Raw genomic sequence first — 18,018 nt, 5'->3', positions numbered from 1 at the left:
GACTAATGAAAAGCCAAAGTATTGTCAGTTGTATGAAAGGACATTGTCAGGGAAAATGAATGTTACTTCAGTGAAGAAGACTGACATGTTCTGCCTTTGCTTCTCTCACCCACAGCCCACTCTGAAAGTAACATCTTTAAGAAGGCATGCCTGGATAGAACACAGCTATCTAATTGTCTTCGCTTCACATTGTCAAAGGAAAGAGAATTTCACAGGATGCTTGAAAACAGTACAAAACAGACCCCACAGAAGATCTCCAAAAGCTTGAGCTGTGATTCCCAAGTTGTTGTTTCCCCCCCTGGGAAGTCTGTTGCAGATAAAATTGTTTCAGCCACACAGCCTCAGAAGGACGAGCTGCTTTCCTGCCTGTTGTAACTATATAGAATGGACACTAATGCATTACAGGGAAAAAAAGGAAATGTCGAAAGGCATCATAACCCAAAGGAGACCTATTTGCACAGTATTTGCAAATGGTACTTTATACACTACAGATTCAAAGTTAGGAATAATGGGATGAATTCAACATTGCACAAAGGCAATTGTTCCACCAGGACAAGCATTTCAGCTTGCCCAATGGAAAGATCCCTCTTCTCCTCCCCCAATGTACTGTTCTAGGGGTTCTCCTGACCTCCTGCAAAAAACAATTTTGGGGGGATACAGGGGGAGGAGAGAGGGGAAAGCTCTGTTGTACAAGCAGGAGTCCTTGCATGGGGTTTCTGATGAAAGGACTCATTAGTTGTATCCCATCCAAATATTATAATTTAATTAGAAATACAGAACATCTCACCATTGTGATCAGGTGATGTGTGTGCTTGCTCAGTCTGATGCACAGGTTCTACCCATTGATGGGCAACTTCAAGGCCCCTTCTGCTCTCTCTTCTTAGGGTTCTTTATTTTTAAAGCAGACTTGGACTGGACAGCCCTTCAAATACAGGGGTGTCCTCTGACAGTGCTCTACAATAACAACATGTTTAGTGCTATACAAATGTATACCCTAAACAAGCCTAAATAAACCTGCTATGGAGTGAGCAGGGGATATGCATCCAAATAAACACGCTTAGGATTGAATTGATAAGGTGAGAAGCCAAGGCTGAGCAGCACTGCAGCCAATTCAAATGTGTGAATGGGTTGGTGCTGTGCACAGCCACATAAGCTTTTGGGCTTCCCTTATGCATTAGTGCAAAATGCAGGGAAACTGGGGCTTTCTCTCTTTCAGAGCCAATTCTTATATGGAATCTGGCCCAGGAGCATCAAAACCAGCCAGGTCATTAGTTCCTTGTGGGTTGGCAATACTTCCTTTAAATTTTGTGTGTTTGTCATTCAAGACCTAATAGCATAGCTAGGAAAAAGCACTATCCTGATAATGCTATATAAGATACAGAAACATATTCACGTCTGTCTTCTTGCAGAGCAATTGCAATTAATTGCTGGAGAGACAGTGTCCTATGAAGATACCCTTCAGATATTAAAAAACAAGTGCTGATACAACAGAAAGGGATTACTCCTTATGAATCTTAAATTGCAGGGATGCAGCATCACAATAGCCCCAAACCATGGAGCACCATCTGTTCAAAAGGCACGGGGGGGGGGGAGCGGAATCAATGATAAAGTGATGGCCATAATTTAGGAACAAAGTCTCACGTCACAGATGTAGCTTTCCTCTTTTAATAGCTCAGCAAACAATGATCTTATGTAACAGAATCCAACTTCTACAGAATAACCTCAGCAAATGGTATTCTTACGGTGCTCTTTCCAATCTTAGCAATGTTGTTCTTATATAATATCATCATGTTGGTCTGCTATTACAAGATTCTTGCTTTTAGTAATAAAAGCAAAAGGAATAGTGGGTGTGCAGGGAAGAGAGGTGAGGAAAGGAGAAAAAGCAGAAAGGTAAGAAGGATTTGGGAGGTGGCCACAGCTCATCAGCAGAGAGCATGTTTTGCCTGAAGGTGGTCACAGGATAAATCCCGTACACTTCCAGCTAAAAGGATCAGGTAGCAATTGATATGGAAAAGATCTCTGCCTATGATTCTTTAAAGCTGCAGCCAATCAGAAGAGATATTACTGGGCCGTGTGGGAACATGATGTGACTTGCCTAGGGCAGCTCCCTATGTTGTTTCTTCTCCCCATATCCCCTCCTCTCTCTCACACACACATCAAATCACACCAATTAATACGTTTCTATACAGGAAATCTGCCAACATGGCAATATGGTCTACATCAGGGTCATTCATATGACGCATTCCTAAAAACCAAAAACAGCCGATTTCTCAACACAGCTGAGGATGCAGGATAATGGGAAAGGAGAAAAAGCCAAAATAACTGCCATTAGACTAGGTTACAATGCTCCCGCCAACAGCCTTTGAGTTTATTGCTAACAAGAACTTAGGCATTTCCACTCAACTTCTGACATGGTAATACATGCTTAATTCTGAACTGATTTAATGCTTCTGGGAGTGGGTAATTCAAAATACTTGCTTAAACCTTTAATTAAGCTGTCATAACTGCCCTTTGATGCCAAAAAATGACATGGTATTGCCTGACAGGAATTCTGCTGGTTTCTGATTTAAAATCCCTGCTAAGCAATCTCAGTGGTTGTAATGGGGTCATTCAGCGTCAAAGCAATCAGAATAGAGCAGAAATGGATTCACAGTGGAGCCCGTACCATTGCCTTGATTACATTACTCCCTGCCATTTTTCCCTGAATAGTAGCACTTGCATAGTTAGCACTACACCAGAGTTATTGTGAATGAATGAAAAGCTTTTAAATAGAAAATCTAAAAAAATGCACAGTTGAAATCACGATTTCAGGCTTTTTACAAGTCTTAGGTTTAAAACAGGGGCAGCAAACTTCAGGCTTAAGGGAACTGTTTTGTTCTTGGGTTTTTACTAGAACCTTGAAATCCATCAACAAGAGCCAGATTCAAAATGGTGGTGCAAGAGAGTTTGGAATTAAGGAGCAGAGTATCCTCTGAGCCAGGAATTGGTTTTTATGACCAGAAGGATCCCACAGCACTTTCGCACACAAATCCACTCCTGATCCTTGCCATCATTCTTTGTTTCAGCAACCTACTGTAATTTGTGCGCGGAGTCTTTTTGTTCTCGCTTTTGTTAAACTATTAGTCAGAAACCCTTGCTGATCAATACAAATCACCCCTAAATCTACCAGTAGATCCTCATCTACCTTCTGTTCCCACCTCACCCAGGTTTAAAATACTGTGTATCATATCAATTTTGGTAGCTCTAACATTTCATCTACGATGAACAGTGGTGCAGCAAGAAAACTGCTAGCACATTTGCAAAGCTAAGCAGGATCTTGCATGGTTTCAAATTGGAGGGAAACCGCATGTTGCAGTTCCTTCATTGCAGGGGTTGGACAAGATGACCCTTGGGGTCCTTTCCAGTTCAATTATTCTGTTAACCTTTCATTGATAATATTGTCAGCTATTGCTAACAATCACCACAGTTTGGCTCAGAAGGTTACTCTAGTGCAGTCTTGACCATAAGTTTTGAAGAGGATGTTAAAAACACACACACATCCAAATTAGCACACGTACATTCTCAAAGCCATTTAATGCAGAATGATTATTCTCTTTAATATATCCTAATTGTGGCAAGCCGGAAGTGGCTGGGAATGGGGGGTGGGGGTGGGGATGGGGCATAGCAGCCTTATGCATGTTCCAGCATTGCGCATGATGACTTGGAATGCAACCTCCTCACAAATTGGGGATTGTCTGTAAAAAATGTAGACGTACTGTCAGAGAGGAAGTTTACCATATGCAAACTAAAAATAATAATAAAGGGCAGAGACGTGAGGGCCTAACTGGGAGGGGCTCAGGTTTCCTGGTCTACCCCCTATCAGTGCCCCTGCTGATGAGCATTCCCCAATGGAAAGTCACTACAGCTCCAAACCACATGCCTTAGAATAAACCATTGACTGCACGAGGCAATAGAAACTAAGGAAACACAGAATCACAGGGCACCTGAACATCCAGAAACATCCAGGAACTCAAAGAACAAGTTCCCCAATATGTTGCTGAGAAGATATTTATTTCCCAGCTTTCTGACTCACCCTCCTTATTAAGTGCCTTCTATCACATGGGAGAAGAAAAGGGTGGTTACCACTTAGGTACATGATTCAGCACATAGCAATAAAATTGCTTTAATCTAATAGTGTTCCTGGAAAGTTGCAGATTTAAGTGCTCCATGCGTTGCACTGTTCCCCCAAGTGTCAACTGCCACTTAGGTTGGAATAGTGGCATTTTCAGCACTGAAAACTATTGTGCCGCTAACACTTTAATGCTTCATCCAATGAATGCTGTCATCCTTTTCACTTGACAGCTGGTGGTGACAAATCTTGTAAGCCATCACATATATAAAGAGAAGTTCCATGCAGCTCATTGAAACAACAACAAAACCACCTTTTATGCCACAACTCCATCAAAAATTAAAGCTGTGTATAACAACACACACACACAAACACACAACCAGATTCACAGATCACTGGCTAATGGTAAAGAAAAGGTGTCTCCCCCTTTCAACTGTCTGCATAAGAAACTTAGAAAAGTTTTCAGCAAAGGGCTAAAAGTTAATCCTGAGGGCGCCTGTTGAAACTCTGTTGGAAGAGCATTCCACAAGGCTGGGCTGATGGCACTGAAGGAATGGATTTGTACTGAGCCTCACAAACTTGGGGGATAACCAAAGACGCTCCTGTAGTGTCTCAGTGTGTGAGATGGGGTATAAGTGTTCAGGCGACCTCCTCTTAAAGCCTACTTTGGCTTTTTGAAGTAATTGCTACCACCAAAACCAAGTTGGGTATGAAATTTGAAATGCACTTCTAAGAATAGCATTCCAGGCAAAAACACATTGAACCTTGAAATGAGGGCCACATTAAAATTTCTGAAGGATAAAAAATCCTTTCTGAAGGAATCCCAGTAGTGCAAGGGTGAGGAACCTCACCCCTGGGCACAGGAAGGAGAGGTAGCAATTACTTCAGGCCTTCCAATCTGGCATATAAGACTGTGCGCAGGCTACAGTACAAAATAAGAGTCCGCTTGCTGCCCTACCCACCACTTGCATGTGGCCCCTGGATGGCTGCTATTAAAGAACGTGACCCTTGGTCTGAAAAGGCCCCACCTCCACAGATACAATCAGTGCCAGATTTACGTATAAGCTAAAGAAGCTATAACTTAGGGCCCACTCTCTTGGGGGCCCCCAAAAATTTAAAGGAAAAAAACCTGGATGTACATTTCCAAAATATAAGATAAAAAACAAATAAAATAAAACCTACATTAGCAACAGTGTTTTGTGTTGTATAGGCTCCTGTGATGTAAGTAATGGGCCCCGCCTGCTAGCCTGCTCCCTAAAATATCACTGGTTTGCTCATTTCTACATATAGGGTGCCTACATTCTGCATGGACTGGTTGCATGGCAACATGTAGCATGCAGCTGCAGACTGCAATGCAGCACAGTTGAATGTAGGACAAGCTGTTGTACCTGTTATATAATATTAAAGAGTGCTTGTAGACTCTTTACAAGATCAGGCAGCATAGACTAAGGGTATGAGTCTTATGCCTACTGACTGATTTCATGTAATACATAATTTATTTATTTTGATCCCATTATAAAATTACTTTAGAAAAAAAATCATCTTTATTATTTAGTAGGCCTATATTATTATTCACTAGTACAGTTCGCTATTACCCCCACTTGCTACTATAATACTATATATAAATATGATAATTATATTAAATATTTTACTTACTTATAAAAGGCCTCCTCAAACCTAAATCCGGCCCTGGATACAATGTTATAATCATCCTATTGAGAAAGGTGGGGACAGGACCTTTCAGCAATATTTCAGACTCCATTCAGACATCTTACCAGTATGGCAGCAACATCTGAGCTACATGCTTGCTGACCTTTCAATCACTTCTAGCTCCACAGTACAGAATCCTGATACCTTATCTGCCATTCTAGACTCCCACCATGTGCTCCCCTCTGCTGTCCATTTGCCTACAAACTCCAGAACCTACCAGGACTTTAAGATACATTCTGGATCTCCCATCACCACTAGGGAATGGGTTTTGGTAGATGTTATTATCCTTGGTCAGGAGACTGAGGCTGTGGTGATGTGGTCAAAGGCACCTGATCCACGTGCTGAACCACACCACAAAAAAATAGGTTTTTAGGTTCAACATGGTGACCATAACATCACATATTATTAGGACCACAGTTTTACCAGATATAACCAATTCCAGAAATGGCTTCTGCTGTTGAAACATTTATTTACATTTTTGCATTCAACAGAAATATACTACCACACACTTGCATACTAAACTCATCTCTCTAGGGCTATAAATAAGCCTTATTGTAATTGTGGGGAAAATGATTCACGCATATTTAGCAAGTAGGAAATTATTTCTTGGTTCACATGTTCTGTGGTGAGAAAAGATAAAACAGATTCAGTGACCTCGCCCTGAACCCCAGCTACTAACAAGAATAAAATGGGAAACTGAACAACATTTTATTTTCTGTAAGGGCAAATAGTATTATCTTTGTTACTCAGACTGAGTTACCGTATCTACAGCAGACAGAGTGCCACTCTTTCCCCCCTCACAATTCAATTTCCCCACCCCCACCCCATCATAGTCAGTATGTGGCTTTCTTTGGTTATGCTGTTTGGCCATTGTGAACACAAAATGCAAGTATATCTTCAGGCAGTAGAGGCAACAAACTGGCAAGTCAGAGATGCTCCTTCCTTTTGTCAGAGAAAAGAAGAAGCCATTATTTTTCTATAGCTGGGCCTGCAATTTGGTACCCCAAAATACCTCAGCTACAATTTATGGCTGGTGCAGACAATACTGATGTTTGTTGACCAATTTGTGTGTTCTTTTAGGGCCTGGGAAGCCAATGTGGTGACTTCCAGATATTGGGGACTTCAACTCCCATCAGCCTCAGGCAGCATGGTCAATGGTCGGGGGTGATGGGAGTTGTAGTCCAACAACACTCATGCAGGCTACCCCTGTTTTAAGGGGAAGGCAATGAATAGTTATTATCTTTTGCATCTGCTTATATAAGGATGCAAAGTAGTCCTTATATTAGTGTGGTGCTTTTTAATTACTGATATAAATAAAGTAAAATAAGTGAAAAAAGGATGCTTGGCGAATATTCCTAGGTCTAATTAAAACTAAGAGAGGGTTGGGTTTCTATTCATTCTTACTCCCAGCTTAAAATAAATGGAAGCAGGTATGGGCTGATTGGCAATATTCTTTAAAAGTCCCAGATATGCAATTGCACAGAAGCAAAAAAGCTTTGTATATCTGTTTGTGTGTAATGGTGAGAACAGAGAGTTTTACCTGACATGATGTTGGGTGCAAAGCTTTCTAAATCATACTGACTAGTGTTGAAACCTGTTTGTTTACTTACTTACTTACTTACTTACTTACTTACTTACTTACTTTTCAGAAATACCCCACTTATAATAGAAACCCAAAGCGGCTGACAAAAATCATGGAATCCATAAAACACAATAAAAAATGATGACATCTTAATTACAGGTGTGTCTAGGGTACAGGGAATTGTTGACAAAGTGATGATTTACCTAACATCTCAAGATCTCCAGCCATGTAGGGCTTTGTAGGTCAAAAAGAGTGCATGAAATTGGGCCCAGGAGCAAATCAAAGACCAATGCAGGTAAGAAAGGACTGGTGCAATGTGTTCACAGTAATGGAATCATGTGACATGCATCATCCTCGTTACATTGCTTCCTCACCCTGCCCCTCAGCAGCAGCCAAGAACGTGGAGCAGCGTGATGTGATGATACCACATCAGAGGCTTCCACTGGTTCATATTTTCAGGGAGAGAAAGGGGAACTTCTTTTCACCTGCAACTTCATTGTGAGTGTCATCATGCCCTTAAAGGCTGAATTAAAAGATGTAGACCTGAGGCGTAATCAATGCTGTCACACTTACGGATGGCATAGGCATGGGGTAAAGTTAATTAGTCGGTGCACAACAAGGGAACTATGAGAAAGAAACAGCCCACCGCCTCTCCACAGGAAGGAGGCAATACACCAAATAAGAAACCAGGAATCAGTGCCATTTGTTCATCAGTAAGCCTAAAATAAATGTAAATACTATAAGTGGAGATTATAAAGGGAGATAGAAGGAAGGTTTCAAAACACCTACTAAATGTTTGAATTTCCACCTTCCTTTGTCATACATGATAAGCAGAAAACTCTACGGCTAGCCTGCTTTATCCAGAGCTACCTATCTTGATGCAGAGAAATGAAAGATCCAAACCCATGATGTAGTATCTAGAATGATGTGATGTTTTATGCCACAGGAATACATACAGCAACTTCAAATACAACAGTCTTTTGCCTGTTAACAGCAGGCTGTATTTTACATACATTTGGAGACCAATTAAACTTCCTACCTTTCAGAGTTGCTTTCTTAAGTACCTTCATTGCATACAGCTGCCCAGCATCAGATCCTTTAACTTTCCTCACTAAAAATACCTGAAGTGGAAAAAGCACAAAAAGCAATAAATTAATGTACGTTTATTATTGTTGTTGTTCATTTCATTTCTACGCCCCTTTATGTTTTTAAGAAAAATACCCTCCAAAGCAATAACATATATTAAAACATTTTTTTAAAAATCCAGAATAAAACATTACTAAAAAAAGTCAGATATAAAGTATACATTCCAAGCAGCATAATTAACAGGAAACTAAAATATTATCTTAAAGATTTCAAATGAAAACATTACAAAGGAGGTCAACTACAGAATGCACATTTAACACAGCAAAGTTAACCAACTTAAAACAAAAATCTGAAACATGTTTACATGAATGGTTTTTGTAGCATTCATGCACTGGAAAGTAATACTGATTAAATTTCAAGTAAGTGAAATTTCATAAAACCCATTCCCAACCTTCAGGTGTTCAAGCACAACTCCCATTATTCCAGACCACTGGCCTTGTCGGTGAGGCTGCTGGGTGCTGTAGTGCAACAACATCTGAAGAGAGCCAGGTTGCTACAGAATGTGGAAAGGGCCTTCAGTGTTAGTAACTAGTCATTTGTTAGCTGTTCCCTGATATAGAGTGTATTATCAGATTTTATTGTATTCCCCTCAAAACAGATGAGTCACACAGGGAACACTGTGTGCTAAGAGAACATGAAAATAATTATAAAACTGCAGAAAAATACAACAAATGACAATGTGTTCTCTTTCAAAACACCACTATGCCTTATTGCTTTTAAAGGGAACCATGATCTACAAAATAATTTCCTATAACTCCATCAACTAAAAAGAAAGAAAGAAGTGGAACTCTTTTGTGGAGCCATTTTAACACACACACACTGCACTGGTTTGGCCAGGGGCAGGAACATTAGCCATTGTATTGGAGATCATACGGATGTGGCTGCAGAGTAAACATATTACTTATCTTTAAAGAGGGATTGGATTTGAAAAGGCAAATGAGGATGGAAGCGGGGCAGGAATCAGAACAGATTATACACAGGCAGGATCACACCCAAGACCCGGCTTGTGTCCCTTTCCACTGCAAGACCACATTGTGCCTCCCACATGGCATGGGTGGAAGGAGCCATTCAGTTTCCATGGTCAGGCAGCCCTGCACAGGGCAGACCTGGACTGACAGGCTCAATCAGTGCTTTGGACAGTTTTCAGAGTGGGGCTAGGGAGCAGAACATAAAATACATGGTGACATGTCAACATCAGTGTGCTGTAAATTTCCCTATCCCACGCAGTTGGTTACCGCTTGTATAAGACAGTGCAATGACATCCCCTTATCCATTTTGCCTTACTAAACATTACCAAGGAAGAGTGGAAGAGGCGATGACATAGTGCTAATGCTTTGATGGCAGCCATGCATCAACTGTAGTATCTGTTTTGCCCAAAGTGACCTGATGAAGTGTTGAGGACTCATAGTACTTACAAATTTAAGTTAAATGTGCTAAGTAAGAAGGAGGAAGATGAGTATATTTCCTTCCAGTGCATCTTACTGCTTTGGAAGAAACTAAAAAGAGGGGGAAAGTTACTCAAACCTCATTGACTGTTTCTCCCTTGGAATCTCCAAAGCAGATCTTAAGAGAGTATGCGCTAAGGATCAAGTTGTTTCTTGAATTTAGTGCTGATTCCAGATTGCACCTTAGCATATTGCACATTGTAAAATCTTACCTTTCCATAGGAGCCTTGCCCCAACACTTTCAGCAGCTCAAACTGTGATGGGTCTGCCTTTTCAAAACCTTCTTTTACATGATGACTGATGTCTATCTCCTTCACAATACCTTCTTCCTGTGAATAAGAGAGAAACAAAGCAAAGCACACTCCTTAGGATGGATAAAACAAATTATATCACTTATTCTAACATTCTAACATTATTTCTTTTCGTTTTTTTACTGAGAGACCAAGAATCCTACTCCTAAAACTATTAACACCCTCTCTTTTTCACACAATTTTTTTTGCAGAATATATTGAGTCTGAGTGTGAGACATCAAACTCTGTCTTACTTCTACCTAGGATATATAGCTAGCTAAAAAGAGAACCTGTAAATTGAAACAAAAGAATCAGTTCCTGAAGCTGTTGGGCTCAGCCAATCAGCCGAGCACAGATCACATATTTTTCTTAAAACTAGGAACAGGGAAAGAATAGGTACATTTTTATGCTACTGCATTGTTAGAGCACTTGGGCATCAGAATGCCTGCCAGCAGACATCACACATGTTCATCTCTATAGAATCAAAGAATTGTAAGGTACCCAAAGGGTTATCTAGCACAACCGCATGCAATGCAGGAATCAGAATTAAAGAATCCCTGGCAGAGGCCCATCCAACTTCTGTTTAAAAACTTCCATCACCTTCTGAGCTATAGTCCATTTCACTGTAGAACAGTTCTTAGTGTCAGAAAGTTCTTCCTAATGTGGAATTTCCTAATGTGGAATCTCCTTTAATGTCATTTGAACCCATTGGTTCAAACTGTAATATTTTCGGTTATAAAGGTGGATGAAAGAAACCTTGATTATAGGTAGGCAACGGAGAGAAAATATTGCTTCATATTCTCCAGGAAGTAGAAAGAGATGTTGCCTACACTCAACTCTCCATACAAAGAAATCTGCAAATTACGCAGGTCATCAGGAAAACAAGGACACAGCACTATCTGTTTTTTGCTGGCATTTGCAGAGGCACCATCAGCCCAGATAAATAAAAGATAAAAAAGCAGCCTTCCTCCCTTTTACCTCCACAGTTTGAACTTTTCCACTTCTTATGCACTTCTTTGCTACTGATACTTTAAAAAGTTCATTTGATAAGACAATGCAACTACCTGAGTGCAGTGGCAGAGGAAGTCGCTCGAGTGCCTGGGGTGGTGCGCCCATAGGGACGGGGTGAGCCGCCCATAGGAGCAGGGCGAACTGGGGGCCTCCGGAGTCTGCCTACCTCCTCCCACTCAACTGCCCTACAGCTGGGGGAGAGGCAGTGGGCGGACTGTTTGGGCAGCGCAGAGCCTGCGTGCGCCCAAGCCACTGCGTCTCCCTCAGGAGAGACACGTGGCTTGGGTGCGCTGCAGGCCCCACAGTAAGTGCAGCCCGGCAATTTGTCACCCCCTCAGTGGTGACACCCAGGGTGGCCCGCACCCATCGCACCTCTTCCTCTGCCCCTGCCTGAGCGCTAAAGAAAGGGTAGTAGCTTCCACATTCTAAACAGAGGGAAAGTTTTTAAAACTGAGGAGAAGAAATCAACATCTGCTATGTTGGAAAGTTATCTGATGAAGGCTGCAGCTCACTTGTGCCCTACAGCTGGATTATCATTTGTGCATGGAATTTTATGCAGCAACATCTATATAGAATCATATAATTATTGTAAGTTAGTGTATTGTAGAGATGGGCTGGCCTTACACAGTAAGTTCTTACTGAAAGCTGAAAGGCTGGCTCATTTCACTATGGGGTATTTGTGTGTACTGTATTTCTATTTAAATTACAGGAATTATTTTTAAATCTGTACCTATACATATGAATTAACACTCTTTTATTTCTTTTTTCATTATGCATTTTTCCCCTCTTTGGGGGATGGTTTGATCCTGCCTTGTCCTTGTTATCTATAATTTAAGCAAACTGTAGGCCCCCGAGTTTCACTGTTATAGGAAACTGTGGTTTGTTTAGAATCAAAAGCAAAAGTTTCCAATTTCCTTCAGATAGAGAGAAAGGAGGAGAGGGGAAACAGAACTGCATCAGCCTGAGCTGACACAGCAATGAACAGGCACAGCAACATGGTGGGGCCCAAGGGCCTGACCAGGGGCATTCTGAGGAATGGCTAAAGGCTGCTTTGAGCAGTGCCTGCCCAGTGCCTTAGTGCAGAAAAGAGGAGAAAGTGATGCCTGTCCATGCTGCCATCTGACACCAATACCATCCGGCAAGCTTCAGGGTGTGTGGGGGTCCCTACCATATTCCAGGGTGGTATGCCTTACCTTTGAGAGGATCCTACGCATATATTAGTGTGGGACAGGAAAGTTGGGATTTGCAAGTGCCAGGATTCTCGTGATGCAGGAGTCCTGGAAGCTTGTGGGATTTGTTTTGATAAAATCTCTTTATTTACAAATGTAAAGGTTGGGGTGAGGAGGAGCAGGCACGTAAGCAGTGCTAGTTCCTAAAATAGCACCAGTCCCTCCAAACAGCAGCAGCCCCTCAAGACAGCTTCCTGGCATGCCACTGCAAGAGATCTTTTTGTGACAAAACAGAAGCTGTAAAACTGTTCCCTTCAGCAACTACCTAGGCAGAGGGGCTGTGACCTGAATTCCAGTGGCCTGGAGTACTTACAGCCATCAGAGACCATACAAGACATGCACCTTCTGCTCTCAAGTTATACAAAGACCTAGAGAGAAGGTTGTTTTGCAGAAGCCTGGAAGCACACTCACAACAAACAGAGAACGCTTAATGCTCAGGTTGCCCAAGTGTTTTTAGAGTGAGATCTAAATATTCCAGAAGATTTACAGATACTTTCACCATGTTTATGTAGCTTGGTGGATTTATGTAGCAGGGTTTTTTTCCACAGCCATTTAGCTAAATGCCTTAACCTCATCATTCTGCCAAAGCAAAGGTATTTGAATTTATGATATTCCATTACAAGCTGCTACAAAATTTCTTGCAAAACGAACACTCAATTAGCACATTTTCATTTTCCTTTATTAATCAAAGTAAACAAAATGCAGAAGAATTGTAAAACCTGATTTCCAAAAGAGAACTTTGTTGACTTTCATAATCTGAAAGATTCCACATCACCCTTCTGGATGTATTTTATGTTTGTATCAGTAAAAAGATAGGTGAATTTGACACATTTTCAAATGAATTACATCAATTGATTACATCCTCAAATTAATTAGCATCTTGAGTTCAAATTACCATTTGTCTCTCATGATTCATGTAATAAACAGCATATTTTCATTGTATTAGAATATCCATTTCTTAAATATTAGTCAGTGAAAATGTTTGATAATATTTGCCTAATAGTAGGACCGACCCTTCACAGTGAGTTCATTACGGAAACGAAATCTGAACCAAGTTCTTACAGACTGAGAGCTCATTCTCCTAGCCACCATATGCAGCCGCTTCAAGTTAGGAAACATTGCAGCTTTCTCCCCTGGGATCAACAGCTACTTTGATCTCTTCAACACATTTTGCCTTACTGCTTGCATACCCTTCTTGCTGCTTCACAACCTGCTCCTTTCCATCATGAAGAAGAGTTTGGATTTGATCTCCCGCTTTATCACTAACCTAACATTCTCCTTTCCCTTCCTACCCCACAACAAACACTCTGTGAGGTGAGTGAGGCTGAGAGACTTCAAAGAAGTGTGATTAGCCCAAGGTCACCCAGCAGCTGCATGTGGAGGAGTGGAGACACGAACCTAGTTCACCAGATTACGAGTCTACCATTCTTAACCACTATACCACACTGGCTCTCTTAAAGTCCTACTGCACTGCAGCTTTTTTGGGCAGCTCCACTGCATGGCAGCACAAGAGGTTTTCTGGACTTCTTGAGGGACTAATTCCTTGTTCAGAGTCCATGGAATGAGAGGACAGATAGATATCCCAGGTGTTCTGGATTTATATATTCAGACTTCAGAGAGACATCCAGTGCAAACAGGCTATTAAATCACTGAGTAAATGCAACTCCAACCCATCACAAACAAAGCTGGATTTACTGTGTTAAAACATTTCTTTCCCTTCAAAAAAGGGCAACACCATAGCTGTTGTCCTAAGCATGGTTATCTGAAGTCACTGAGACCTGACCCTGTTCACAAGCTGATGGGAGTGGGGAGACACATTACTTCCATCTCCTCCATCAAATCTCCTCGTTTGGTCCCACTACCCTCCACACATTGGAGGGAAATTATTTGCAGTGGGGAGTCATCGTGGGGGCTCCCTGTGCTTATTTAGGGCCTAGCATGTTCAGGGTCCTCTATGAGTGCGGCGGGCAGCAGGGCTGGGCAACATTGATTTAATTGAGTGGGTGGAGCTAGTGAACACATCCCTGCTGATTTTAATTACATGATGAGAGCAATGGCTACTTAGGACCTTAATTGTGAGTAATCATGTTTAGGAGTAGGATGCTAAGCTGAAAAGTGCTCCACTTTCTTGTAAAACCGACGTGCTGCTATCACTTGCTGGGTGAGAACATAACTCAGGAACATCTGACTCCAGCCACAATGAAATCTTTTGTGATGACAGCTTTAGTTGAAACTGCTTTAAGTCAAAACTGCCACAGAGCGAAGGCCAGCATGTCATCGGGCAAACTGAATTAAATGGACAAATTTTCTCCCAAACATAAGACCTCTTGTGATCAATGTTGTTCGTGCCCATTGACGCACAAAGAGCGCCGCTGTCCTTGCCAATTAAGTGAGCCAGCAATCGGCTACTGTGCCATGACTTGTAGCTCTTTGTGCTAAGTCTTGTTGTGGAGATTTGATTTCAGCAGGGGAATGCAGTTAGTGTCTTTAGCTCTTTTGTTGTAGCAAGAAACATACTTCAGCAAAGCATCATCTAAATAAAGCACTCTCTATGGTGAGTAAATGAAGTTCTGTGAAGAGCAACAACAGGAGAAAATGCCAAGGGGGGATGAATAATTGGTTCTGAAGATGGAGGGACTGGTGAAGAAGAAGAATTTGTCAGCAAGGCAGGAGAGAATGATTTTAGATTGGGCATTACTTAGTATGTTTTGGTTTCATATGACCTGCCTTTAGTTGGATATATTACTGAATTTTTGTTATTTGTTTACTTGTTGCTGTGGTTCCATAACAATTTGGAAACTCTTAAAAAACAATAATATTTTTTTTAAAGAGAGGCAGGAGAGACAGAAAAACAGCTATAAGTGTATTCTGTAAATTCCACGATGTCAGCAGCCCTTCATTTTTTCTTTACAACATCCTCTTATTCCTAGCCCACAGTGACAAGCAAATTTCATTTTCTGGAACAGCAACATTTAGCAATTGCTATGATAGGCAATAGGCAGTCTGTGGTTAAATCTAGTTGTAGAGATTTTCAGTGTGAGGAGAGTGTGCAAGATGGACAGGACTGGAATACATTTTAGAGCCCCAAACCGTCCTTTTGAAGATGCTTGTTGAATCCCTTGTTCCTTTAAGCAGGAAATCTGGGCCTGAGTTCAACATCAGGTCCTCCTCTTTTCCTACACGCATCTCCTTATCCCAGTACTTCTTCCCCACTTCCATTTCTCCTCTCCCTGTCCTCCCGTTTTGTCCCGACTTTCTCTGTGCCAGCAATCCTTTGCTTCCTGTAGGCTTCTTAGCCTGAAAATATGACCCTGCTTCTTGCCACACTGTGACAAAGATAAGTATTCCTCCAACCCCTATGTAAAGGGGTTCCTTCTTCCTTCTGCAGCTACTTCCCCACTCTATATGCTGATGGAGGAGCCAATTCAAAGTGCTGGATTTGACCTATAAAGCCTTAAACAGCTCAGGACTGCAATACCTCAAGGACCGCCTCTTTCTATATGAACCTACCTGGACCCTGCGATCATCTTCTGAGGCCCTCCTTTGTGTGCTGCCTCCTCGAGAGGTCTGGAGGGTGGCAACACGAGAACGGGCCTTTACTGCAGTGGCTCCCTGTCTATGGAATGCTCTCCCCAGGGAAGTTTGCCTGGTTCCTTCATTATACAGTGGTGCCTCGCAAGACGAAAAGAATCCGTTCCACGAATCTCTTCGTCTTGCGGTTTTTTCGTCTTGCGAAGCAAGCCCATTAGCGGATCAGCTGATAAGCGTCTTAGTGGCTTAGCGGCTCAGCTGTTAAGCGGCTTAGCGGATCAGCTGATAAGCGGCTTAGCGGATCAGCTGTTAAGTGGCTTAGCAGATCAGCTGATAAGCGGCTTAGCGGCTTGGGGAAAAGGGGGGGAAAGGAAAAAAACCCCGCAGGAACTCGCAAGACATTTTCGTCTTGTGAAGCAAGCCCATAGGAAATTCGTTTTGCGAAGCACCTCCAAAACGGAAAACCCTTTCGTCTAGTGGGTTTTCCGTCTTGCGAGGCATTCGTCTTGCGGGGCCCCACTGTACAATTTTAGGCACCAGGAAAAACATTCCTTTTTAAACAGGCCTTTGGTTGATCTTATTGACATCCAACACCCTTTTAGAATGTGGTTCTTTTTTGGGGGGGGGGGTTACTGGATTATTGTTTTTGGTTTGATTTTACACGCTGTGGTCTTGTTTGTGGGTATAGGACATGTATAAATTGAATAAACAACAACAACAACACCCCTGGTGACTAGTCATCATCACTGCACTATGCCACTTCTGGCCTGCCAATGTTTACATCTTGTTGGGCCAGACGTGGTGGAATGGAAAGATTAGCATCAGTCACAATCAATCCTTTAAGATGGCCCTTGGATGATCACCAGCCCATGTGTGTTATGAACATCAGTAAGTTAGGAAGGAAAGGCATTGGCTCCTTACCCTCACTTGCTGCAAAGAACTGACCATCTGGTCAATCCAGCTGCTGACTACCGCTCTAAATTCTTAGTATTCTAGGAGAGATAGTCTTGCATGGAGTACCATTCTAAATAAATGAGGAAAACAACTCATACTTTTAAATAGAGCAAATGCAGGTGTTTATTATATAAGGTTTGTTGATGACAGCACTACTAGAGGGGAAAATGTCAAATATATTCCGCAATGACAGATTTTAAGTGAGAACTGGGTGTCACTGTCTGCGGCAGCTAATCAGCAAGATGAAGTACAAGTGGAACAATAATTATCCCCTCTTAATCATCCAGACCTGTCTATCACCTCTTCAATAAATATGAAGTTGCTAGACTTGTGCTTCTCAAGTATTTCACAACGAAAATGCAACATCCAGGCTTGTTCCAGTTGGACTGTCTCTCCCTTCCCACAGTCACCAATTTTACACGTTATACTGTTTGTCTTAGTAATAATTTAGTACTATTTATCCATTGCATTTATATACTGCCTTTCTGCCAAGGCACCCAAGGAAGTACATAAGTGCAGTGAATAAATAAATAATATATTTATTTTTGTGCACACTTTCCTCTAATACATGCATTTCTTTGAATGCTATTTGGTCGGAGAACTGCACCACAAAATTCAGATAACTGGATTTTAATGGATGGCTGTTTTTCAGTTCTCATATTATTTCAAAAACAATGTATTTGATAAATTCAGCTTTATATGCAAACTGAAATAAATTTATTCCACACCTCTAGTTACAACTGTACTGTAACACGACACACTTCCTCACGCTCCCAAAATAAAATGGCAGAGTGCATAAAGGGCGCACACGTTTCTGTTTCGCTAACTGCCTTTATTACTAAATGCACTGCTCTACAATTTAAAATAACTTTTTAGAAAGTACCTTTTGCATTTGGAGGTGATAATTAACCTAAGTGGGTAACCCATTTGCCACACTTCCTTTGGGGAAAGATGAAATGCCCTTTCTCATTCCCTCTTTCTCACTCCAATCGCAGAAATAGAAAAAACTTAA

General features: G+C 41.6%; 1 protein-coding gene across 5 annotated transcripts in view; it reads right to left on the bottom strand.

The window, feature by feature from the left end:
• Positions 1-18,018, bottom strand: part of RPS6KA2 (ribosomal protein S6 kinase A2) — a 180,598-nt gene that overhangs the window by 46,134 nt on the left and 116,446 nt on the right. For all 5 annotated transcript variants that reach the window (XR_014167184.1, XM_081906842.1, XM_081906844.1 and 2 more), the window contains 2 exons: positions 10,204-10,320; positions 8,440-8,521 (listed from right to left, as the gene is read on the bottom strand). Coding sequence is in view for 4 of the 5 variants with exons in the window: in XM_081906842.1 (XP_081762968.1) it covers positions 8,440-8,521; positions 10,204-10,320 (199 nt within the window). In the remaining variant the exon portion in view is untranslated. The remainder of the gene's footprint in view (positions 1-8,439; positions 8,522-10,203; positions 10,321-18,018) is intronic.

The sequence above is a fragment of the Podarcis melisellensis genome, assembly GCF_964234715.1.
Source record: "Podarcis melisellensis genome assembly, chromosome: 3".
In the NCBI taxonomy this organism is placed as follows: Eukaryota; Metazoa; Chordata; class Lepidosauria; order Squamata; family Lacertidae; genus Podarcis; species Podarcis melisellensis.
The sequence above is the reverse complement of the archived record's forward strand: the minus strand, read 5'-3'. Positions and strand labels throughout refer to the sequence as shown.